Consider the following 24,502-nt stretch of genomic DNA (forward strand, 5'->3'; position numbering starts at 1 on the left):
TCGCTCTCCATTTACACCCATTGCCAGACATTTTAGACTAAGGGACAGCCACCGACCTCTAGCACCAGCCACTGCCAAGGGATGTGCTCGGGCAGGAGGGCTTGCAGTGGCACCGGCAGGGCGTCCATCCGTCCCAGCGGGGCATCTATCCATCCCAGTGGGGCATCTATCCATCCCAGTGGGGCAGGAAGCCCACGAGCACAGGGACCCGCAGCACCCTGCTCTGCAGGAAGAAACATCAGCCACAGATGACCTGGACTTACTAATCCTGACTGCTTGGTTTGTGCTCAACTAACTGCATGCTCACTGCCATATATCACATGGGGAGGTTGCTTTGCTCTCCTCCTTATGTACAGGCCATCCCTAACCCCATGGCCCTGCATGGAGCAGGGCAGAAGGAGGGTAGTGGAGGGCAGGATCCAGCCCGTCTTCTCTACAGGCATGACGATACTATTTTCTTCTGTGCCCAGAGGAGAGGAAATAGGCATTTCTGTGAAATGTTAATGAATTCATCACTTTACCATTCATATTATGCATGAATGTATACGGCAGTTATCTATATTTAGAAAGCAAGAGGGAAAGATTGCTCACTTGAGTAGATCTAAGTCAAACATGTTTGTGAAAATGAGCGTGGTAGACTGGTCTGGAATTTGTGCTGATGCTGATACAAACCCAAGAAAAAAATCTCAAGAACCCTAATTTCCAACATTATTACCCTTTTCTGGTACAGAATAACTTTAAAGACACCCTTCACTACTCCTCTACACACACAGTCCTGCCTTGGAATCAGGAATTCTGTATGAAACAAGGGAGTTTTGAGCCCAGGCTTGTTTTATGAATAAAAAGCGGTTTGGGGTAAAACAAAGAAAATCCATACACCCAAGGAATACAAGCGGTTTCAAGCATTAAAGGCAACCTGAACAACCAGCAACTACCAGCTTGGCCTCACCATTCACTGAACAGAATTGAGAAGAAAGAAACTGTTACTAAAACTATACACTCGCCTTCTGCGCTTTGAGTCTGTAGGCACCGTTGGGTCACGTCTTCAAATTTTCCAAGATGCAAAATGGAGAATAAAGACTTGTTTCTGCTGTGATAAGAGCAGAAATTCTCACCTAACTACTTGTCTCTGGGGGCTGAGGCCATGGCAAAGCAATATTGTACTATAATCACAAGGACTGGTAAATGCCAGCATCTATCAAACTGCTCAGCTTCCGATCTCTGTTATACTGGAGTTGAAACCAAGTAGCTCTGACCCGGACAGAAACCACTGCACTTTGCTGTACCCATGTTGATGTTTTATCATCATAAAATGATGTAATGATGTTTTATGATGTTAAAAATGATGTAACAATGTTTTATGTTTATTCACGGTAGGTTTTAATAAAGTGTCAGCTGCAACTGGCACAGAAAGCCAGTTTATGTGTAAAACAGGTAACAGTTGCTGAAAGATCAGCGCTTGGCGCGTGGCTGCAATCCAGATCACGAGCAATAACACAACACTTGAAAGCTTAGTGAAGCCTCACAAGCCACTTGGAGCAAGGCATGAGCCTTTTTTCTTCCCTCCCTTGCTCTTATTGGAGCCTCCCAAATCCCAGCTCCCCTCTCCGGAGGGAAAGGGTTTGCTACAGCCAGTTCTGCAGGGGTGCAAGGCACCCTTCCGATGCTCACGCACCTGCTCCTTCCCCAAACCTCCCAATTCTTCTACGATGCTCACCAAAAAAGCAATTTCCATCCCTAAAACTGAACCCTGGTGCCAGAGCAGCGGTGCCCAGGGGCCACAGGAAAGCAGCCGGTTCAGGGCAACCTAGGATGGAGACCATCACCCCTCCAAGGATGTGTCCCCAGGAAAGGGCTTTCTACCCATATCCAGCCCAAACGTCCCAAGCTACAAACCATGGTCGCTGCCCCGTGTTTTGTCACTGTCACTGCCAAGAACTGAACCCATCACCTCCATAGGTGCCTGCAGGCAGCTGCCAGCTATGCTGTGCCCCCTCCTCTCCCCCTCCCAAAGCCAGTCCAGCCCCCTTGGCCCCAGAGTGCCAGGATACAGCCCGGTCCATAGACATCACCTCTTCAATTGCCATGTGTCTGGTGTCTCTTGTAGCCAACTCTGTAAGACATGACCACATTTCTGGCCCAGTTCAGTCCTTGCTGAATTGGGCAGCTGCTCCAGGCCTTCCTTTCTGCATCTCTACCAACTGTCCCACATCTAAGTGATTGCCTGACACCAATTCATTTGTTCACACCCCCCCCCCTTTTTTTTTTTTTAAAGATAAACATGCATTACACCGTATGGAAGCAGATATATTATCCTGGAGGGTAACTACACAGCAGCACAATTCATTTGCAGATTCAGAACTATTTCAATGAATCATTTGCTAAGATTAACGCCAGACAGTCAGCAAGGACCCAGAGACAGAGGAGCAACGCTTAAATATTTCCTCTTTCTGATGTGGTTTCAGTCTGGTTTTGAAAAGGATCTAAAGCAAAACCTCATAGGAAGCTCATTGCTGTGACTTTACAGGAAAGCCATGGCTTTAGAGCAATAACGGCATCCTCAAGAAGCAAATTTCCTCCTCAAAAAAAATAGTCGGAGAAGATGGTTTTCTTACAGCCAAACTGTACTACTACTCTCACCTTCAGTAAAACTCAAAAAAATGCCCGTTGTGCAACAACAGTTTGCTGCTATTTAGAGGTAACACCTCGAGGCAGCACCCAAGTGATGAGTTTCTGCATCACACGCCGCTGCCCGCCTGGGTACCGCTCCGCGGCTGCCTGCGGCACAGCCCGCGCTGCCGGCACATACGGCTCCTCCTCCGCCACCCAGCCAAACAAAAACACAGAGTTGTCCTCCAAAAAATCCTCTCCCAATTTGTACCCTACTGACCGAGCGGTTCGAAAGAGACTGAAGCATTTCAAATACCATCCAAAGCAATCATCTGGAATTAAAAAGTAAGTAAGGCGGCTTTACACTTTCCTATAAACTCTGCCGCGGTTTGTAAGGGAGGTCCAAAAATGACAGAACAAAAATGACAAGGTTTCCAAGCCCACATCTATCCTTCTGTCTCATAGCCAAGCCAGAAAGGAGTATAAATACCTTGTTCCACATTTAAAATATTTTCTCTGCCCTGTCACTGCATAAAAATCTCAGGTCAACAAGAAAGGAAAATAATTATTTCAGGGAACCGACGAAAGGATGGTCGAAGCACTGCAGGGTCCCGGGGCTGCCCGAAGGCTGTGCCATGAATCCCCCAGGGGGGACCCATCAGCCCCTCCAGTGGGTCACAGGGACCCTCCATCGAGGCTGGATGCCCCTCCGTGTGCGTCCTGGCCTGTGAACCTTCGTTTCTCTCCCGAGCATCAGCGCAGTTTTGAGAGCGGGGATTGCCGTACTCCATCCACACAGCCGTGCCGCTCTCCCAAGGCTGGGAGGCAGATTTGAGTTTCCTTCAGCTCAGAAAAAATTAACTCGTGTGTCACGTTTCTTGGTTTACCTACAAAAAAGAGACGCCACTTCCAACAGTGTTGCCAAGGATGGTCTCGGTACTGCTGGCAGCTCTTCTCAGGCGGCACTGGGACTCCTTTGCAGCCCCAGCTCCAACAAAGAGCAGGGGCTCAGACACACGTTGGTGATTTTTTTCCCTTCAGCAGCTCCCCGGTTGATGTACAGGTTTTCTAGGTCACTTCTGGGGTGGCTAACTCACTCCTGCACCCCTTAACTCTGCTTGGGAACCTCACATCCCCTGCCAGGGCTCCTGAGCCCCACGAGGACTGAACAAGCATCGCTAATACTATTTTCACGGGAACAGAGCAACATCTTGCAGGACAGAAATCCAACCCACATAACTCACACCAGATGTGAGCAAGCAGCACCTCTCGTTTCCCACATGAAAGCTGGGGATCTACCACATCTGAGCTGGGAGAAGCCTCGCCCCTGCGCCTGGCAGGGTTCACCAGACCAAGCCCCCCCTCCGCAGCTCCCTGCTCTGGGGAGAGAAATCCTCATCCCAGTGTTAGCTCCGGGATCCATGCTGTGCTATTGCCTTGCTCGAGAAGAGCTCCTGGAGTCTCCCAGCTCGGGTGCTGTCATTTCACTCTCCAAAAAGTACATCGTCCAAGAAAGCACTAGCAAGACTAATGAGAAAAGGCAGTGGAGGCAGCCAAACCCCATCTCTCCCAAGGAATCGTGCTAACACATCCAAATTTAACTGCCTACAAGGATGAACATTTTCCGTGAAACTTCAGCCTCATGCGCTTATTTTCATATACGCTTCCCGTCAGCAAAAAAACAAAGCGGACGAGCAAAAAAGCTATGAGTGAAACAAAGCAAAGGCGCCTTGAAAGCAGTTCCTGAACCTGGCATGAGATCAGATGGATACAGGAAAGAGCAGAGCCAAGTCTGCCTGCCCGGGAGATCCCCCACGGATGCTCGCGCCTCCCTGCCTTCCCGATGGAAATGGGGTGCACGGGCGTGTGGGGGCAAACGGTGCCCATCACAGCTCTTTCATCTCGAAGGGTTACAGGTTTTATACCTTTAGAACAACCCGCTGGTTTTTTTTCCCCCTTCCCAGGCTCACCCCCAGAGGAGAGGCAGGATGCAGGCAGAGTATTTCCACCGGTGCTCCAGGCGCCGAGCGTTACCTGGGCATCAACCCGATGGAGGAAGGGATGCGTGTTCCTTAGGTGGCTGTGCTAGGCTTTGCAGAAATATGTGCATTTTAAAGGCCTCTATATATTACGAGCTATACATTTGCCTCTACAGCTATAACAGTGAGTCTACAATACGCAGCCAGCCTAAATTTATTCAAAGAATTGAATCAATAATTGAAATTTCTACTTTGATCAAAGTGCCAGTGGCACAATGACGACTCATGTCAGCGTTACTGCTCTGAGATAAAAGGGTAAGTATTATTCAGAGCTGAAAGTAAGGGAAGAAACTCTCCATAAAAGAGTGAAATACAAAGGCTGACATGGAGCTCGCGAGTGAGACGACGCTTCTGCTACAGCTGTGCCGCTTGTCAGCACAGCAAAGAGTCTGCAAACATTTTCACTACGCCATAAATTCTGATTTCCAAGCCATAAAAAACTCCAAGATAAAAATTCATCAAGCAAATTCTTAGGGAAGGATTTTTTTTTCACTGGGGGGGGGGGAGGGGAAGAAATAATAAATCAACCAGCTACAACATACAGACAAGACACTTGCAAAGCAGGAGTTTAAGCTATGATTAACTTTGCTGGACTTACTGCCTTTAAAAACGATCACGTTACAGAAAAGCACTGGCATGATCCGTGTCACTTGGATATTTAAGCCCTTCCATTAATTAACCAGAAGTGAAATAGGACCTAGGACTGCGGATCATTAAGTCTAGTTCCTCGTTACTTCAAGCAACCATATTATAAAACTCCCTTCTTGAACTGAATAAACAGCACCTGAAAAAGAGGATTTTTTTTTTCACCCCATTTGGAGGTGGTTTCAGGATCCTCTTTCTCAGATACACACAAATACTTTTCTTGGTTCCCAATCGCAATCACTGACATCGCTCTTTATCCATCTATTTTTTTTGCCAGTGGTGTCCTTTAGGTTAAATAGCTTTCTCCCTGAGTCATTCCCACAAACTTGCAGTGTACAAAGGAGCTTGGGATAAGGACAGAACAAAAATAGTACAAAGACTGTACAGTACTCTCTAACTGAAAATGCAGGCATTGAACTCTATCGTATGGATCTTCAGATTTCTAGAGCTTTTCCTTGTTTTGTTTTTTTTTTTTAACACAGGCAACAAACCATAGGCTAAGGATCCACAGTGCTTCGTTTGATCCGTGTGATGAACTGCTCGTGATAACCCTACGTTGAGCAGAGCCTTTACATTATTCTTATCGAGTGTCATGTCTAAAGGAAAAAGAAATTAAACTGTCTCCCCACCAGAATATATATTAAAATTATGAGCCTTCCATTATTAAATCATTACACACAATTTATATTCAGCCACTTTTAAAATGCAGAAATTTAATAAAGGTATTATACACAGAAGCGCTAACAAGGTAATTGCCTTTAGTTCCTGCTCCCAGATGGCTGAGCTCAGATTTAGAACAGGGAAAATCACAGTAACGGCCGACGGCATGGAGCCATCGCCTCGGAAACGGCCCAAAATCGATGCACGTCGCGGGCAGGGGGACATGTCCCAGGAAATGGGACACGTCACTGGCAGGGACCCCCTGCCCAACCCAGGTAGCCATCCTGGGGGGGGAGTCCCCCCGAGAAGTGCCTCCCCAGCTCTGCGGGATGCAGAGCCCAGGCCAGGTCCCTGGGGGGGACGCCGGTGCCTCCTGCCCTCCAGGTACCTCAGGGGACCATGTGCCATCCCTCAGCCCGGCAGGGACTTCATTGAAATATCTGCTCACAACGTAGACATTGAGGAGGAAGGGCAGAGGAATAACAGTTTTTTAATTATTTCAGTCAGCTTAGGTCTTAAATGGAGACTGAATTTTACTAAAAGCATTTTAATTCATAAAATTATTAATTAAATTAAATTAATAAAATAATTTCATTATTTTCCAGCCTGAGCCTTGATCACTGGAGTTACTGTTGTCTAAAGCACATTTACATTTGTGTTAACCAGTACGGTCAGAGCAGATAATCCCAAGTATTGCTCAATTCTTTAATCCCAGGCTGTTTTCCTGAGGTGTGGCATCCCTCTATAGATCACCCCGCTCCTCAAAAGGCGCTGCCTCGACTCGTGCCGGCTGTCATCGCCCGGCTTGTGTAATAAGGACCCGCTACAACTTCAAGACGTGGTAGAGATGCGCGTGGGGAAAGACACGGCCACGCACCACGGTGGGACATGCCGGGGCTGTGGAAAGGCCACCGAGAGGCAGTGACAAGCAGGCATGCCAGTAAATGCTGCAGGACCTGCTGCCGCACGCAGGGTATACCTTACTGTGAGGCAAAACCCTGCTCTCGCCCGTGCTGGTCCAAATCCAGAGTGATTTCACCAGCTTCTAGAGATTTACTCCAGATTTACACCCACAGCAGCATCCCACCTACTGAAAAAGTCACTTAAAGGACCAAACAAGAACAGATACACTTCCTAAATGCAACATTTCAATAGAAAAGTTGCCCTAACAATTTTTTTATAGAGTTGATGTCGTTCTTGTTGTTATTACCGTTATGTTCTATTTACTTCCATCTATTTCTACTTCTGCCCTGAGCTGAAGGCAGGCTGTTCCATTTAAAAATTCAGGACACAAATGGGAACCAGATTACATCTATCCCAAAGCTGCCAAAAAGCAATTGCTGTATGAAACCAAAAATCCTCCTGGGATTTTTCCCAAATCCACAAAATATTCCCAAGCACTAAAGTTTCCACTGGGACTATTACATTAGCAGATAGATAGTCTCTGTGCGAAAACCCGAGTACGCAGCTGGCCTTCTAATGGTTTCCAGGACCAGGAGGCTGCACAAGGCACGTACTCCCACCTTAGCACCAAATAACATTTATACCAGATCTGGTCTTTAAAGCGAGTTATACTCCTATCAGTGTTAAAAAAATGGCACCGGGGACCATCAGGCTTTCGTTTCCCCAAGGAAAGCTGCAATGGTGAGCAGTAACATCCCCACGTCTCCCTGAAACCTCCACGTGCATCCCCAGAGTCCAGCTGAGCCTGACCCCGCAAGCAGCCCCACGCACATCCCTCCCGGAGCTTCTGCAGGGATCCCTACAAGCCCCTTGGATGTGTCTGCGCTGGACAAATGCAATGCCTTCAGCTCTGCGCTGGCGGTTCCTTGCAGAGGAGCTCTTGGAAGGAGGGCCGGAGCTGTCTCCGTGCATCAGTCCCTCCATCCAGGATGCCGATGTGCGGTGGATTTGGTCCAGATTGCTGTGCGGGGCCAGCACCCCAGGAACTGCCCCTACGCTCCTCCACGATGTCGCAGGAGCGGCACGTGTTTGGAAAAGAAAAACAAGAGAGAGCACCCACTGATCCTGCGGGCATCGGGCTTCGGAGGGGCAGCACGTGCTTGTGTCAGCCGAAGCTGCCCTCCTCCAGCAGCCAAGTGCTTCCCAAAAGAAAAGGGAAAGCAAAGCCCCCCCAGCCAAATGCTGGCAGAGAGCAAAGAGGAGCGATGGACATCAGGACAGAGGAGGAGGATGGACGTGCAGGTGATGGGGCGGCTCCCACCAGCCCTGCACAGCCTGGGGAAACTGGGGGGCCCAGCCCCAGCAACGCTGGGGGGCACATCCCTCCCTATTTAACAACCTAAAACCAGCCCCCTGACTTCATCCCCTCACACCACTGCTCCGGCTGGGGCTGGGGACGCAGAAGGCTGGGCAGGATGTGGCCCCTCCGCACGGGGCCACAGCATGCACCCAGGGCAACCCCAAGGAGGGTTTTACTATGGGCTCTCACCCACCCGATATTCCCTGCCCTCCCTCACCACTCGGGCATTTCTTGATAAGATATTTATAGGACCCTTTTAAGAGCTTTTCTAGCCATTAGCAACAACTACATATAGGTATATATGATATATATACACACAAATAAAAATATAAATATATGTAGTATGCTTTATATTTATAGAGAAATATATGTAGTCATATATATCTACATATATTTTTACATATCTCTGCATATATAAATATATAAAAAATATATACATATATTTATATACAGAACTCTATATGTATGTGTGTATATATATAAAAATATGTATCTCCATGCACACCTGTGAGCAGGAACGGTGTTGCCAGATAGCCATGCGCAAGAAAAAATCAGGGGACTCCTCACCTTCAAGGCCGCCCCTCTCTCAGAAAGCTTTTTAGGTTTATTTTTATACAAAAAAGACAAAACCTCAGCTCAGTGGATGCCCGATAAGGGCCTCGCAGATGCCTCAGCAGACAGCCCTCCGTCTCCGGCGGGCGTGCGGCCGCCCAGCCCGGCGCTGCTCCACAGGCAGCTGCTCCCGGGACGTTCCCACAGCACCAGGAAAGAGGAAAAAAAAAAAACCCCTTCTTTCCATCGAAAGAGGAAAAAGACCAAGCAGCGACCTTCCTGTGTTTAAAACTATGAATCACAAAACCCGGCAGGAGGATTCGAGTTAAATTCACGTGGGGTTTTTTTTTCCCTCCTCTTTCAGTGTTGGTTGTTGGGGTTTTTTTTTCCCTTTAAACAGGAGTTCATCTTTGTTCTCCCTGCAGGGGTAGGAAGATTAAATATAAAAGTTCCCCCTCACCATCCCCCTACAACAACAACGTGAGAAAACGCTCTCCCGGCGGGGGAGGCCCTTCCTGCCCTTCCCCTGCCCGCCGGCTCTGCTCTGCCCTCCCCACGCACCCCGCGGCCGCGCTCGCCCCGTCCTCGGGGTGGATCCGCCGTCACTCCCGCGGGTGCTGCCGGGGGCCCCTCCGAGGCTTCACCGGGTCGCAGGGCTGGGACGAGCGGTGACAGCCGGGGGACCCACGGGGACGCCGCGATCGCTCCTGCGGAAACACGAGCGGCCGCTCCGGCTCCAGCTGGAAACGCTTCCCCCCGCGGTCCCCGCTCCTCGCTTCGCCCTTCCCCGGGCGGCCGGAGGCGGCTCCCCCGCAGCGCCCGACCCACCCCTCCTCCGAAACGAGCCGCAAACACCCCGCTTTGGCCGGCGGCCGCCGCGGCGCGGGCCCGGGCTCGCAGCCCCGGCTGGTTTTGCCTTGTCGGAGCGGAGACAACTCGCAGAAGTGCCCGGGGAGGGTTCAGGGCGCAGAGAAACATGGAGTATCCCGCGGCCGGCCGGGCCGGGCTGCTCGGCCCTAACGGTGCAGCGCGGCGGGGGAAGGATAAACTCGCCCCCGCTCCCGCGCCGGGTGGGGCTTCCACGCAGCCCGGGGGCAGCCGGGCGGTCTGGGTCGGGAGCCTGCCGAGGGCTGCCCAGGCCTCCCCGCATCCTCCCCGGGGAGCGGCGGGGCACCTCCCCGGGGAGCAGCGAGCCCGGCGCGGCCCGGCCCCGGCCCCCCGGGCAGCGCCCGCTCCACGAACGGGCGGATATGAGCGGGGACAGCCCGCACCGGCACCCCTGCACGCACCGGCACACGCACCTGCACGCACCCCGCCGCGCTGCACGGTACACACGTGGACAAAGGCACACGCGCTCCCACGCACACGGGTGCACGCAGACACGCGGGTGCACAGGCCCGCACGTGCGCGGCGACACGCAGACACCCCCCGCCGCCGTTACCTCCGGCTCCGCGCCCCGCCGCCCCCGGCAGCACCTTGGCCATCCGCGACGCTCCCCGCCGCCCCCGGGCGCGCACCGCCGGGCGGGGCGGGGCGGGGCGGAGCCGGCAGCCCGGCGGGGGCGGGGCCAGCCGCTGGAGGCGGGGCGGGGCGGAGCCGGCAGACCGCTGGGGGCGGGGCGAGGGAGGGGAGGAGCCACCCGCTGGGGGCGGGGAGGGGGTGTGGCCAGGGGCGGGGCGGGGCGGGGCCCCCACCTCCCGAAGGCGGCGGCGGGGGCCGCTGGGCCGGGGCCGGGCAGCGGCCGGGGCGGCCGGGGCGCAGGTGGCTCCCGTCAGGGCTGCGGGGCCGGGACGCTCAGGGGGAGTCCGAGCCCCCCCAGGCTGGGCCACGGGCTTTGCTGGAGCTTTGCAGCCCCAAACGGAGCCACCGAAGACACCTGGCTGCGCCCGGGGGTGAGCCTGTGTGGCAAGCACGGCCTCCCCACCTCGTGCTTGGGGATGCTCGGGACCTAAATCCCATCCTAGGCACCAACGCAGGCTCCCCAAAGCCCACTCCAAGCCTCGCAGGCAGTGTGCAGCCGGTAGGAGTTACCCCGAGTCCCAGGCCCGTACGTTACGCCCAGGTGTTCTCCCGTCTGCCAGGGCTCCGGCTGCTTTGCCTGCGCCTGGAGGAGCGGGTGGCTCCTGGGGAGCGACTGGGCTGGATCTAGCCCGTGCGGAGCTGGGGCAGCCCCCCCATCTTAAATGCAGCCCCTTTCCTCTGCTGCCCACCCACTTCATCACGCATTTTCACATGAGCAGCGGATGCACATACCCCTCGACATCAAGGGATTTATGGCAGATGCTGGACACGAGCACTGTGATAATGGGAACACAGGACATTTGTCAGCTCAGGGTTTCTTTGCGGTTTGGCACACCGGGTCCATGGGATGTGTTTTCATTAGGGCTGGAGTCACTGCTTCGTCTCCCCAGCCCACCCCAGCCCTGCTGCCGAGGGTCTGGCATGGGGGACAGCACGGGAGATCTCCTCGGGTGTTTGCACCGTGCTTCATTCCCCTCCTCGGAGCCATGTGGGCACACACTGGGTTCAGCAGTCCCTCTGCATCCTTTTCCCAGCGCTGCCCCACAGGCCAGACCTCTTTTCGGATGACTGGTGCTGCCAGCACGCTGCTTGGGTTTCCCCATCTCATTGCTCCAGCCTCCTTCAGTCCGGTAAGATGCCCAGTGACACCGGGATTAGCCATTTGATCTGCACTCATTTCTCCCAGCTCTTAACACACAGACAAGCTTTTCAAGCCCCAAAGGGACTGATGGTGGCTTCTGCCTCCCGAAATACTGCGCCAAAGGGGTAAAAGCAGGTGGAAATGCAGCGGCAGGCTGAAGAGAAACGTGCCCAGTGCCGCTGCAGCCCTGTAAAGGGGCATGGTAAGGCGGGAGCTGGCTGGTGCCATCACCGCAGGGCTGCATGGAGGCAGCGGGGACTCCCGGCAGCTCCGGGCGCTGGAAGCGTGCTGTGAATCACAGCAGTCTGAGGCATTGCTTTTTTGAATCGCAAAACCCAGCTTTGCTTGATGTTGCTTAGGTGTATGCAAGACACAGGGAAACTATAGGGTATGGGAAAGGGGCAAAGGAGGAAATAATATCGGCGGTGAAATCAGGTCCCTCCATTCCAGCACCTGCACATCTCCCACGGCAGCAGGTACCCCAGAACTACGTTTCCCGTGTGAGCTGAGCGTCCTCAGAGGTGCCCTTCCCCCGGTGTCGGCGTCCAAGGCGAGGTGACAGGCGGGTGCTGTCCCTGCGGGTGTCTCTCTGAAACTCTGAAGCTGAGGCAGCTGTAAGCTGTCTCCCTGAGGTCACCTAACACAGGCTGGGGTTACGCTCGAGCAGGAGAGCAGAGAATTGCAGATACGCTGCTGTTTGAGGGGGAGGCAAGGGAACCATCGCATCCTTGGCCTCCTCAGGGGAAAAAGCGCAGGCTAGTGCTTAGGGTACCGGACTCGGACAAGAGAAGGATGTTCAGTTCTCTTGTCTCCTACAGATGCCCTGAGCATCTCAGAGCAAGTCAGGCCCAAATTAAGGTTTTCACATGCTAAATCCTCTGCAAAATCATGGGGAACCTTGACGACAGATAGAGTTAGACACCTCGGTCCTCTGGAGGAACTGGCCTTTGCTTTTTCAGATTGTATAGCTGCTCTCTCCTACTTCCCCTGGAGATAAATGTTGGCTTTGCTTATAGACACAGGCAAACCAGGAACCTGCTCAGCTGTAAATGAAGGTGAAATTTTGCCCTCGGCTTGTTAGGTGCCTGTTCACAGCGGTGGATGAAGTTGGATGAGGGCACTGCCTGCTGAGCCCAGTTTAAAATGGCAATTCAAGCGCTACTTTTTGTCACGCTCCAACTTTATAATTTGGTTGGGCAAAATGGGACACATTATTTTGGTTATTTTGCTTCACAGTCTGTGTCATGGGGGACTGGGCAATTGCAGTGCGATCTGGCTGTACTATCCGCAGCCAAGCAGACCCAGCCTGTCCAAGGGCTTATTTTGTTTCTCATTCTGCTCCCATAGTCTATGCTCCCCTTTTACCTACTGCTGCATGATGATCAGGGATGATTTAGGTGCTAGAAGAACAAATATATCAAGAAAAAGCATTATCTGCTGTCTTGTCTTTCAGTAGCATCGCAAGGACCTCATGAACCATGCTGCTGTGTTTCCAAGGAAAAAAGCCTTTTTTTCTGCCTAGGTAAAAGTGTCTTTTCTTTTTTCCCCCACATTATTCATTTTCTGGTGCATGTTTCCAAGTGATTTGCAAAGTCTTTTTCCTGTTCATCTCTATTTTGATTTGATAAACTAAGGATGGCAGATTGGAGAGGGAGTTCTCTAATCCCTCTGTGGTTTGATACACCTGATAACCCCTGGGGAGCTGTGTCTGCCCAGGAGGGCAAGGCAACCGCCGCTCAAGCTTCTCCACTTTACAGCTCCACTAATTATATATATATATTTTTAATCTATATATATTAAAAATATATAATAAGTATATTGTTCCCCCAATGAATTTTGGAATAGCTCCACTATTTTAATATATATTTTTAATATATACATATAAAAATATATTTATATTTTTTATGTTATTCCCCCACTGAATTTGGAGAAGGAAAGACGTTCATCCTTCCACCCCTTTTGGTCTTAACCTGCTCAGCTGGGGCCAAGTGCCACCACAACTCCAGCTGTCAGGTCAGTGGAGTGGAGCTGGCAGTGCCATCTTGCTTCACTACTTCCCCTCGGCTTCTCCCTGGTAACTACGGATCCAGGAGACACACATGATCCACGGGATGGAAGCACGTGTCTGTTACACCCTGTGGTGGAAAATAAACGCCTTTCATGGATTTCCCATACATTTCAGCGAGCTGCATGGGAAGGGAGAAGCATTTCCAGGCGCCTCCCTGGCTCGGCCATTAGCAGCCCCTTGGATCACTCAGCATCCCTGTGCCATCCCGAATCCCCCATGGCCAGGGAGGTCTGAGCGGTTGCTACCGCCAGACCCAGGGCTGGACCACCGAGGCCCTGCAGAAGGGACGCGGCCATCCCAAACCGCAAGCACACCCGGGTACTGACACTCATTACATTTGCAACCACCCATGCGTGTAATCCCACAGATTCCTAATGCTGCAAGCAAACAAATAACCGTCCCACCCTGCCTGACGCTGCAGCAACCCCAAATGCCTGCACGCAGTTTCACTTCTTGCTGTCGCTGCTGCTTTCAACGACGGCCGATCGGCAGCCAGTTACAGCCCCATTAACACCACCGCTGGGGACGGCATGAATAACTGCTCTGCGATGCTGAGACCACGGCAAGAGCTGAATCAAGAAGTCAGAAAACACTGTGTAGAAAGCTTCACCCAGGTAAGTTTAGTAAATAAAAGCCACAAAGCCTTTGACATGAAAGATGCCCTTACCATTATCCCAGGTGGAAATAATCCTACCTCTTCTTGATAGTCAGAGGCTTCACCTGCCCCGCAGAGACCCTTCTACCCAGCCTTAGCATCCCTGAAGCATCTCTAACTACTGAGCGGAGGCGAATCCTCTTGCAGCACTGGAGCAGCGCTTTCTAAACCACATCTGCAGAAAGTTTTTAAGCAATCTTGCTACCAGGCAGGCAGCGAGCTCAGCAGCTCGGGGAGCCTCCAAGAAACCCATCCTGCTAAATTAATAGCCACTGTTAAGATTTCCACAATGACAACTGTGCATATTTATCAGGTCCCCTCTGATACGCATTTAACAGGCAGCATTGTATTTCGAGGCAGCAGAAATATCTCCGCACATCTGTTTTTCCAGTTCTGCCAAAGAGCTTTCATTTTTCTCTAATAACTTGACCTGTTTGGTTTCTGGCAGAAGACAGCTAAGCAGAGCACTCGCTCTCTGGATTCACTCCAGTACGGGATGAGGTCAGGACAACAAAGAAAAAGAAGCAGCTGGATGGCTACGGAGCAGTGGGAACAAACAGGGCAGGGACCAGGGCTTTTTCTTTCCTTCCCTTTTTATTTATCCAATGGGATTTCATTCCTGGGTGTATTTATTCCCCCGGCAGACAGTATCACAAAAGCAGTGTTTCCTGCAAGCCGCCGTTGTGGGGAGCCTCCTGCAGCAGGCTGACCGTGCCCGGGGTGCAGGTAGAAATAGCACAGCCAGCTAATCCCTCCTCTGGCCGGCTGTCGGGAAATGAGAGGCACAGGTCCTAGGGGCTTCCGCTGAGATATTGCATCTCCTACACAAGCATTTTCATCTTGATTTTGGCAAGGTGGGGTTCATACCCCACAATCCCACTTTATTTTTCCATTTCATCACATTCTCATTAGTCTACCCAAGGCTTTCCGGGCTGGGGGCTTTCACCTTGCATTTTTCGTTCTTCTTTCTTTTTTCTGATATTCTGCTAAATCACCTTAAAGCAGCAAGCAGAAAAATTGCCAGTGAAGCAGGAAGGATGTGGAAAAGAGGGGAGGGATGAGGGAATGGAAGACAGGGAGAAGCCCATGCAAGCACAGGAGAGAGACAGCGAAGCAGTCTGCACATGTTCCCTGTTCGGAGAGTTTCTCTCTCCCTGACCTCACTTTCTCCACAGCCAGAAATTCCACCTTGGGACTTGCCAAGGAGACAATGCAGCATTCCTCTGCTGGGCCACAAAGCAAGTGTGAAATGTTCTGTTTTAATCATTTACAGAACAAAAGGAACACAACAGTCACTGTCTGATTCATATCTGCTGAAATCCAGCAGCCAAAGCTGTGGGAGAGGAGAGACAGATGAAGAACGGAAAGGAAGAGGAGGTGTGGGTCTGGTTTGTTTTTTCCTTCTGGTTAGTCACTGTGGACCTAAGGAAAGACAAGAAGGACCACGTTGGATTATACCGAAGGTTAAGAGCCCCCGGTGTCCTCTCTCTGACATGGCCTCTGGTAGATGACTGCAGAGAAAATACAGTCAAGAACAGTACAAGCACAAATGCTGTTTCCTCTAGTACGTGATCCCGTTTCCCTTCCTGAGCCAGAAGCTGTAGCTGCATCATCAGGTTTAAGAGCCTTTCATAGACCTTTCTTCCATGACGTTTTCTAATCACTTTTTGAGCCCATTCATATTTTTGGCACCCTTGACATCCTGTGGCAGCGAGTTGCACAATGCAATTGTGTGCTGTGTGAAGACATACTTCCTTTGGGTTGTTTTAAGCCTTTCCTTATTTCACAGAATCACAGACTGGTTGAGGTTGGAAGGGGCCTCTGGAGGTCATCTGGTCCAACCCCCCTGCTCAAGCAGGACCACCCAGAGCCGGTTGCCCAGGACCATGTCCAGACGGCTTTTGAGTATCTCCAAGGATGGAGACTCCACAACCTCCCTGGGCAACCTGTGCCAGCACTCAGTGACCCTCACAGTAAAAAAGTGTTTCCTGATGTTCAGAGGGAACCTCCCGTGTTTCGGTTTGTGCCCATTGCCAGTGGTCCCTGGGCACCACTGAAAAGAACTTGTCTCTGTCCTCTTTGCATCCTCCCTTCAGGTATTTATATACATTGATGAGATCCCCCAGAGCCTTCCCTTCTCCAGGGTGATGAGACCCAGCTCTCTCAGCCTTTCCTCACAGGACAGATGCTCCAGTCCCTTTATCATCCTTGTGGCCCTTCGCTGGACTGTCTCCAGTATTTTCATGTCTCTCCTGCACTTATTTACTTCTATGCCATTCATAATTCTTGTACTTCTACCATATCCTCCTTTAAGCATCTCTTTTCCACGTCACCGAGTTGTAGTTTACTCAGTGTTTGCTTTCACGGAAGCTGCTCTGTCCCTCAGTCACCTTTGCCTCCCTCGGCTGCTACTTCTCCAGGGAACCTCAGAAATGTGCTCACTGCTGAAGGTACGGGTGAGCCATGCACTGACTTACACAGCAGCGGACCACAGAGAGGTTTCCAAAGGCTGGGCATGGCAAGCAGAACACCAGTCTTTAAGACAAGGAGAGAAAGAAGAGTTAGGAAGTGATTTCCCAGTCATTGTTAATTCCATCCTTGGAAGCACTGGAACGACCAAAGGCTTTGCAAACATATAGGAAAGGAGGATATGAGTAATAGCCAGCACAGATTCAGCAAGAACAGAGCTGGTCAGACTCATTTAATCTTCTGCGATGAGGTAACAAACCTTGTAGATGAGGGGGGAGGTGCAGATGCCATATATGTTGGCATATAAGTAAGGCTTGTCATTACTGTGTCATATGGTATCACTACGAGCAAGAGAGGGATGCCTGGACTAGGAGAAAGTATGACTGGTCAAAACCCTTCTTGGAGGTTAGTTACTCATGGCATGAGGCGATGCAAAAAGCCTCTTGTAAATCTGGTTCTGATCAGCATTTCCACAAATGACTCAAAATCCAAGCACGGCTTTTTACATTTGCAGTTGACAGCAGGCTGGGAAAGCTGCCAGAAAGCTGGACGCAGGGCTAGCGGTCAAGGCAGACTTGATAAGCAGGAAAAAAAGGATGTGATCCAGTGATCCTCCATTGGGATCCTCCTCCAGCCCCCGCAGAGAGGGCAAGACACTCTCAGTCTGGCCCATGGAAGGGCTTTTCCCTGCTTATGCATGCCTTTGGCAGCACAATGCGTAATTGGCTTAAATTACAGAAATTTAATTAGACGCCAGGAAAACCCTTCCAGTGCAGTGAAGCCCCGGGGTGCATTGCCTGGGAAGGCTGCTAGGACAGGTTGGTCCTTCTCCATGTGAGGTGATGGGTGACCAGGAGGTGCCAGTCCTGCCGTCAGGCAGAAGAGAGGTGTAGCTGACCTCTTGAAGTCCTGCTCAGACCTGCTTTTCTGTGATTTTTATGGTGATGATGCTTTGTTACAATATTGATGTTTTGTCTCAGGATGTTGTTATTATAATGCTGCTTTATTCTCTGCTCCTCTACTAATAACTCCTGCTGTTCAGGTGGCTGGTTTGACCAGGGCTGAGTATTTTTGACCTGGTGTTCTCAGGCCCTGGTTACATGATCACTTCAACACAGCATAAATCTGAGCTGCTACTGGGATGGTCTTGTCCTCTCCCCCTCCAACACGTGCTTGCTCTCACCCCCTGGCTTGCCTGGCACCACAGACCACGCAGCTGCGCATGACTCAGGTCAGGAGACTGATCCAGCTGAAAACTCACCAGCTGGGAGGGAGGCAGGAGGAGAGATCAGTTTTCCATTACTTGTTCTGCTATCTCACATCCTTTGTCTGTCTTGTCTACCTTGGATGGAGCAATCACGTCTGTGGTGTTTGGAAAGCAGAGTGGAAATGTAAGGTGATACAAGCACTGGTTTGAATAATCTTTTCCAGACCGAGGGATGTCTACTACTGCTGTGCAGAGGAAAGCGGTGTCCAAGCAGCTCCTGCTGCCCCTCGGCTGGGAGCAGGGCTGTGCAGAAGCCCTGGGAGATGCCAACCACCAAGGCAATGGAGGCAATGTATCACGCTGGATGTCACAGACTATTTCCCCATTAACACAGCGAGGATGCCAGGAAGCCTGTTGTCCCATGTTACAGCCCTGATCCCTGCCTCTCCAGGGTCCTGCCCCTTGACCAGGTGTCACCACGAGCCTCATTTCGCACATCTAAAACATCTGTCTAGCTATATTGTCATCTAGGTACATAGCTACATTTGCACATCTAAAACATCTGTCTGCATTTCTTTGCTACTCAGCTAAAACCAACCAAATGTTGTTATTTGGGAGAGGAAGCTTGTTCTTTGTCACTGAATACATTTGCTAAGACTTGGAGGATTTGCCAAGGTTAGGAGAATTGGGCTTGTGTCACTGAGGGAAGGCACCGGTCAAGTGATAAGATGAGGAAGCTCAAGAAGAAAAGGAGCTGGTGGAATCTGTGTCACAGAAAATGCATTTTCAAGTTACTTGACTTGTTTTAACAGCAATCGGGTAATGAATGAGGCAGCCAAGGGAAGGCTCTTGGCTTTATTCCCATTTCCTGTTAGACAATCCTCTGGGTGAAGGCATGTCAGAGCAGTCTCTATCCTGACACCAAGTGGAGAGAGCTCACAAGGACTCCTTTAAAATACCATCAAGTGTATGAGACTGCTGGTGAGGAGAGCCGCCAGCCCAGCCACCCCTTCAAGCACCAGCGAGACATCATACAGTTTATAGGCTTTTTTGTAGATATAGGAATTTTTTCAAGATCCTGGGTCTTAGCAGCAGAGGTTTACAGCAGAGATAGTTACACATGATATAAATCACCGTTCTGGGCTCCTCCAGTTTTTACCCTCCTACCCCAAATTTCCACCAGTGCCACATATGGTGAGCAGCCCAGTGCGTGCATGCAGAGCATCCTTACTGGGGACACGGTGGGTTCCAGAGCGGCGGGGAAGTTGCAGAATCACAGACTGGTTGAGGTTGGCAGGGACCTCTGGAGGTCATCTGTCCAACCCCTCTGCTCAAGCAGGGCCACCTAGAGCTGACCACCCAGAACCATGTCCAGACAGCTTTTGAATATCTCCAAGGATGGAGAATTCATTGCCTGGAAAGTGAAGAGGAGGGTGCCTTTTCCTTGGGAGGAAGGGCTAGTGCTCGGTCGTGTAAGGTGGCGGGCATTGCAGTGGGAAGGGGTGGTCCCACCATGCTGCTGAAAAGCAAGGAAAGGTGCACAGACCTGAGCCCGGCATCTCTCCCAACACATCTAATTCGCACTTTCCCCCATGCTCCATCTCCAGCTTTTCCCCATTTTCTCAGGAGGGGCTGGGGGCTTGATTTCCCCCTTCCCTGCACATCAGACCTCCTGCAGAAGCTCCCCAGCGTGCAGCTCAGGTTCTCACCCCCACCTTACCTTGAGCACCTCTAACTCCTCCTGAGCAACACATCTTTTTTGACCTTGGCCCTGGGATTAAGGGGGGGTCACTGCCAGATAGGGCTCCCCCATGGATTCAGCCTCTGAAGCCTTCAGCTTCCCATGCTCATTTGAGGTTGTTTTCTCCCTGGGTGTCTTACTCTTCATTCTCGCTTTACACACCTCTACTTCTGCCTCCCAGGGGGAAAAAACCCTTCATTAAGTTGCAAGGCACCAGAAAGTCACAGAAGCTCCAGTGCCAGCCACGGGCTAAACCTCAAACCCCCAGCCAAGAAGCAGCAGCATCCAAGAGTGCTGTGCACCAGAAAGGTGACAGCTTCTCTCCCAGAGAAAAAAAATCCCCATCAATTTAACACAGAAAGGTACTAAACACATCTAGCATCGAGCTGTCCCATCCCTCTGGTGTATGGCATTCAAAAGCAACACAGAAGGGAGGCACCAGTGGTGATGAATTTATGCAGTGGAAAGCATTCAGCAGTTGCCCTGTGTTTTAAGTCATCTCCTAATTACTTTGCATAGGAAAAAAGGAAGAGGAAACTGTATCACACATGGACTTACCCAGCTGATCCAGAGCAAAGATGGCTGGGGCACCTTCGGAGAGCTCATTGTCTGAGGGAAGAAGAACAAATGCTTGGAAAGGTCAGCTGGAGAGGGAGGTGTGGAGAGCTGGGGCGACAACGGTGTTTTAATCACACTGCAGATAAGCCCCTGCTCAGCTTGCTTCCAGTTCACCCCTGACGGCCTTTATATGTGTGTTTCTTTTAAGCCAGCTGTTATTGAAAAACCTTGTAGTCAGCTCAAGACAAAGACTTGGCAGGATGGACCCTTATCCCCCTCCAGCATTGCCAAAGAGCAAGAGCTCTGCTGCCCTGTCTCTGCCCACGCTGGGATCCCCCGGCTGTGCTCCCCTTTTCAGCCGTGCCATTGCTCTCCGCTCCCTTTCCCTGGCTCACCTGGGTCTCAGGGCACGGCCAGGAGCATCCTGCCTGCAGCAAAGCTTTCCTGCATGCTACAGCCTACTCCCACTGGGGTAGGTGTAACCAGCGGGAGTAGGAAAATGCATCAGCTGGGATTTTTCAGAGGCTGAGCAAACCCTTGAGTTATCTGACAATATTGCTGTAACTCAGTGCCTGTGGCAGGTTAGACCATGAGCTCCGGAAACTCCTGAGCCAGTGGCATCTCTCACCGAAAGCTCGTGGGAGATTATTTTGGATCCCAAGGCCAATCCCACCATGAGCCCACCCATCCTCGCCTGCTTCCAGCTGTGGACCACGGCGCACAGGGATCCCTCACTGACAGAAGGACCTGCAACCACATAGGAGCACATGGCCAAGTGTTAAATGGCATTTGTGCCTTGGAGATGGTGGGGGTTTCTTTATTTTCAAACATTTATTTCAATGTCAAAATGCTGCTAAATTGCAGAAGTTCAATGTAATTTAAAGAAAATAAAATAAATTTGCAGAGAGTGGGTTTTTTCCTGTTGGGTTTTGGTTTTTTTTTCCTTTCATAGAATCATAGAATCATTTAGGTTGGAAAAGACCTTTATGATCATCAAGTCCAACCATTAACCTAACACTGCCAAGACCACCACTAAACCATGTCCCTAAGCACCTCATCCAAACGTCTTTTAAATACCTCCAGGGACGGTGACTCCACCACTTCCCTGGGCAGCCTGTTCCAATGCTTGACAACCCTTTCGGTGAAGAAATTTTTCCTAATATCCAGTCTAAACCTCCCCTGGCGCAACATTGGTTCAATGCATGGGTAAGACTAAAAACCTTTTTGGTCTGGAATCTGTGGACTGCTCCTAGGGGGTTCAGGGAGGATGTTTAAGAAGGGCAGGTGCATGACACCATATAGTAATCCATACCTGTGACATTTCTAAGAGATCTTGCCCCCCACTATAAAATGCTGTTAGGCCCATCAGTTAGAAAAAGCCGTACGCCACTAGTTTAGGATAACAACAGGCTGCATACAAAACCAAAGGCCAATGTATATCTGCATTTAACTGTTTTGGATTTTTATAAACTCCTGACAGCAGTGACTCTGCCCTCCTCTGCATTACGCACCCAAGCACAGTGGATCCCAAACCCAACAGTATAACCCAACCTATAAACGGTAACACAGACCACGCACATGGTGAAGATTTTAGAAAAATAACAGAAGCAGAGGTTGTTCTAATGGGCAAAAAGGATGGACTGCAGCAAGCATCCCTGTGCTGGTCCCTTGGAGCCACCCTGGGCTGGGTACCTGCAGAAGCAGCAGATGTGCTACCATAAGGATGCCAACCAGTGCTGCTTGGCTGGGGAGACTGAACCCAGGGCTGCCGGGTTCAAAAGTATAAACCTCCTTATTTAATTCAAGTCTTGTGGAAAAGGAGGCAATGACGCATCTCGGACTGTCCCCTTCCTCTTCCCCAGGCATCTGGGCTATCAGCAGGAAGCCGAGGGAAACAGATGGAGATAAGTGAAGCATTTTACCAAAGCAAAATGTTTCTGTTCCCAAGGTGCTGTCATCTGGAAGGCTGTGGGTTTGTTTTGGTTTTAGTCCGGGGCACAGCGTGTCCCAGCCAAAGAAGGAGCTTTGCCCAAGGAGGAGCAGCTTGTGCTGGCCCGGGGGACGGGCACCTCCGGTGACAAAGATGAGCTGGGGCTGAGCAGGGAGCACATGTGGCTGCTTCTGCCAAATGTTCAAATGGGGATTAAAGATCAAATTACAGCAGCTGGCTGGAAATTAGGTAGAGATGAATCGATAGAGGAAATAGTTCTGCTGGCTGTCTCCCATTGCATCTGCCCTGAGTGCTTTCCTGAGACTGGCAATTTCTGAAGACCGAAGGACCCCAGCCTTGGGCTGGGCGGTCTTGGGCCATGCTAAGGTGGGCTGAAACCTTGAATGGTCCTGCACAGGGAGCCCCAGCCGGGGCAGCCCTCGGCCCTCCTGTCACTGCCGGGACAGTGTGTCTCCCTGGAGCCATCCTAAATTGTCCCACGCAAATATGGTTGAAGAGAGAAGGGGGTACTTTACTAGCTCTCCTCCTCACTCGTCCCCAGCCACTGTCTTCTGCAGAGTCCTGCTTGTGGAGAATGAGGGTGGTAACATCTAGCACAAGTGGCATATTAACTTGCCAAAAGGTGGGTGTTGGGGGTTTTTTTGGCAAAAGGCCACTCCAGAGAAGGAAGACAAGCCACAGATCGAGTGCCTGTGTCAGTGTGCCATCTCCTGGCAAGACACTGCAGTTTGGGTCAGACCTTTCCCACCTTCATACTGAGTACTGCCTTGCTCTGGACATAGCCCAGCAAAACCCCTGGGACCGCTGCACAGTGAAGGGCAGCAGCACGTCAGGAAGGCTCCCAAGGACATTCACTGGGTGGATTAAAAACCAGCAATCATGTCGTACCTCCTTTCACACTGGCAAAGGGGTGGATCCCACCATGAGACAACCAGTTGGTTTCATCCAGCTTCCAGTTTTCACCAGGGTCCATCTCTGATCTGCAGCATCAAAGATCTGCTTGCAATGCCTCCTGCTGCTCTCTCTGGGGAATAACCAGAAGATACTCTCAGTGCCTGTCGTGGTCCGCACCATGGCCAGCTATTGAGAAGCTTCCCTCAGCAGAGGAAAATGTCAATATTTCAGGAAAAAAAGGAAAACAAAAAAACCGCATGGCTCACAGGGGACTATTGGACCAAGGAGTAGCTGACTCTGCCAAGCCTTGACTTATCACATTGACAAGTCTCCCTGCTGTGTCAAAAGGCCACTGATGCTTGGACCTCTTCCATTTTCTGTTGTCAGTCTGACCAACACTGAGAAATTCCTAATCCCTCACAATATTTGCAGGGATGGGGTTTAATTTCTGAGCAGGGTGACACTCGGGGATGAGAGTCTTGGCTCTACATGCCCAGCCTGACTGCACCCCGGGGTCCCAGCTGGCGAGGGGAGCAGGCAGGGATGCTGGCCCTTGCTCTCATGTCACAGCCCCTCCATGGACAGGAGTTATAGGCTGGGAGTTATCAGTTACACATTACTAGTAGTGATGTGGTAGTAGTGGTAGTAGTGGATGGCTAGTAGTGGTAGTGATGCTACCACTGCCTGCTTGGCTCTCGCAGCTGCCCCAGCCCTGGAGCAGTGGCTGTGAGCCACCAGGGAAGGATGGAGATTATTGAGCAGTTAAAGCTGGAGCTCCTAACCCCGAGAACTCCCTTTCTGGTGTAGACACTGAATTATTTTCCTGTCTATCAATCAGCCATTCGGTGCTACCTACAGGCTTGCTGCAGCTGGGAGTCCATGGGAATACGTGGAGGCATTTTCCCTCCCTGACCCCTTGGACCTGTGCATCCCTGGCAGGGTAAGCACACAGAGGCATTTCAAGATTACATGGATTTGGGAGGGAATAGAGTCCTTCCAGTGTCAACAACCTCTAATTTATCAAGGAAGGTCACATCAGTGTTGGGATGCAACAAAAAGTTGCTGCAGAGCTTTTTTGCCTCTGTGGGAAGATGCTGAAGAGGAGGTGACAACAGGGACTTTCCCTAATGTCATCTGAGCCAAACCTAGACCCCAAATGGCACTGACGGAGCTGGTTTCATGGCACCGATGGAGCTGGTTTCACGGCAAAGTGAGTCCTCTGGAACCCACCACGCTGGAAACTGTGCATCTCTGCTCAGCCCTTGATTTTCATCATCATCATTTGTAGGAATTTGTTTTAATTTAATGCCGCCAGGGCTCTGAATTCAGGGTGCTCCTGGGAGGGACAGGTGGGTAGCAATGGAGGGACACCATCACACCAGCACCATTTCCTTAGGAAACCAGGCAAAGAAAGAGATGGATGGGCCCTATCCCCATGGGGAAGCGAAGCATGGCCAAGCCACACCATTGCATTTCCCAAGCACTGGCACACCCCAGTCACCATCCCATCGGAGGCAGATGCCGGAGC

General features: G+C 51.2%; 1 protein-coding gene across 3 annotated transcripts in view; it reads right to left on the bottom strand.

Moving 5' to 3' along the window:
- AMOTL1 (angiomotin like 1) overlaps positions 1-24,502 on the bottom strand; it is a 78,900-nt gene that overhangs the window by 48,950 nt on the left and 5,448 nt on the right. Inside the window, exons 2-3 of one of the 3 annotated variants that reach the window (XM_072850696.1) lie at positions 22,969-23,104; positions 20,130-20,180 (exon numbers count right to left, since the gene is read on the bottom strand). In XM_072850696.1, the coding sequence (XP_072706797.1) occupies positions 20,130-20,180; positions 22,969-23,053 (136 nt within the window). In that variant the 5' untranslated portion in view covers positions 23,054-23,104. Of the gene's footprint in view, positions 1-9,330; positions 9,503-10,210; positions 10,319-20,129; positions 20,181-22,968; positions 23,105-24,502 lie in introns of those variants that run through there. The other 2 variants (XM_072850698.1, XM_072850699.1) reach the window with 2 other exon arrangements.

This window comes from Ciconia boyciana, chromosome 1, assembly GCF_034638445.1.
Source record: "Ciconia boyciana chromosome 1, ASM3463844v1, whole genome shotgun sequence".
Taxonomy (NCBI): Eukaryota; Metazoa; Chordata; class Aves; order Ciconiiformes; family Ciconiidae; genus Ciconia; species Ciconia boyciana.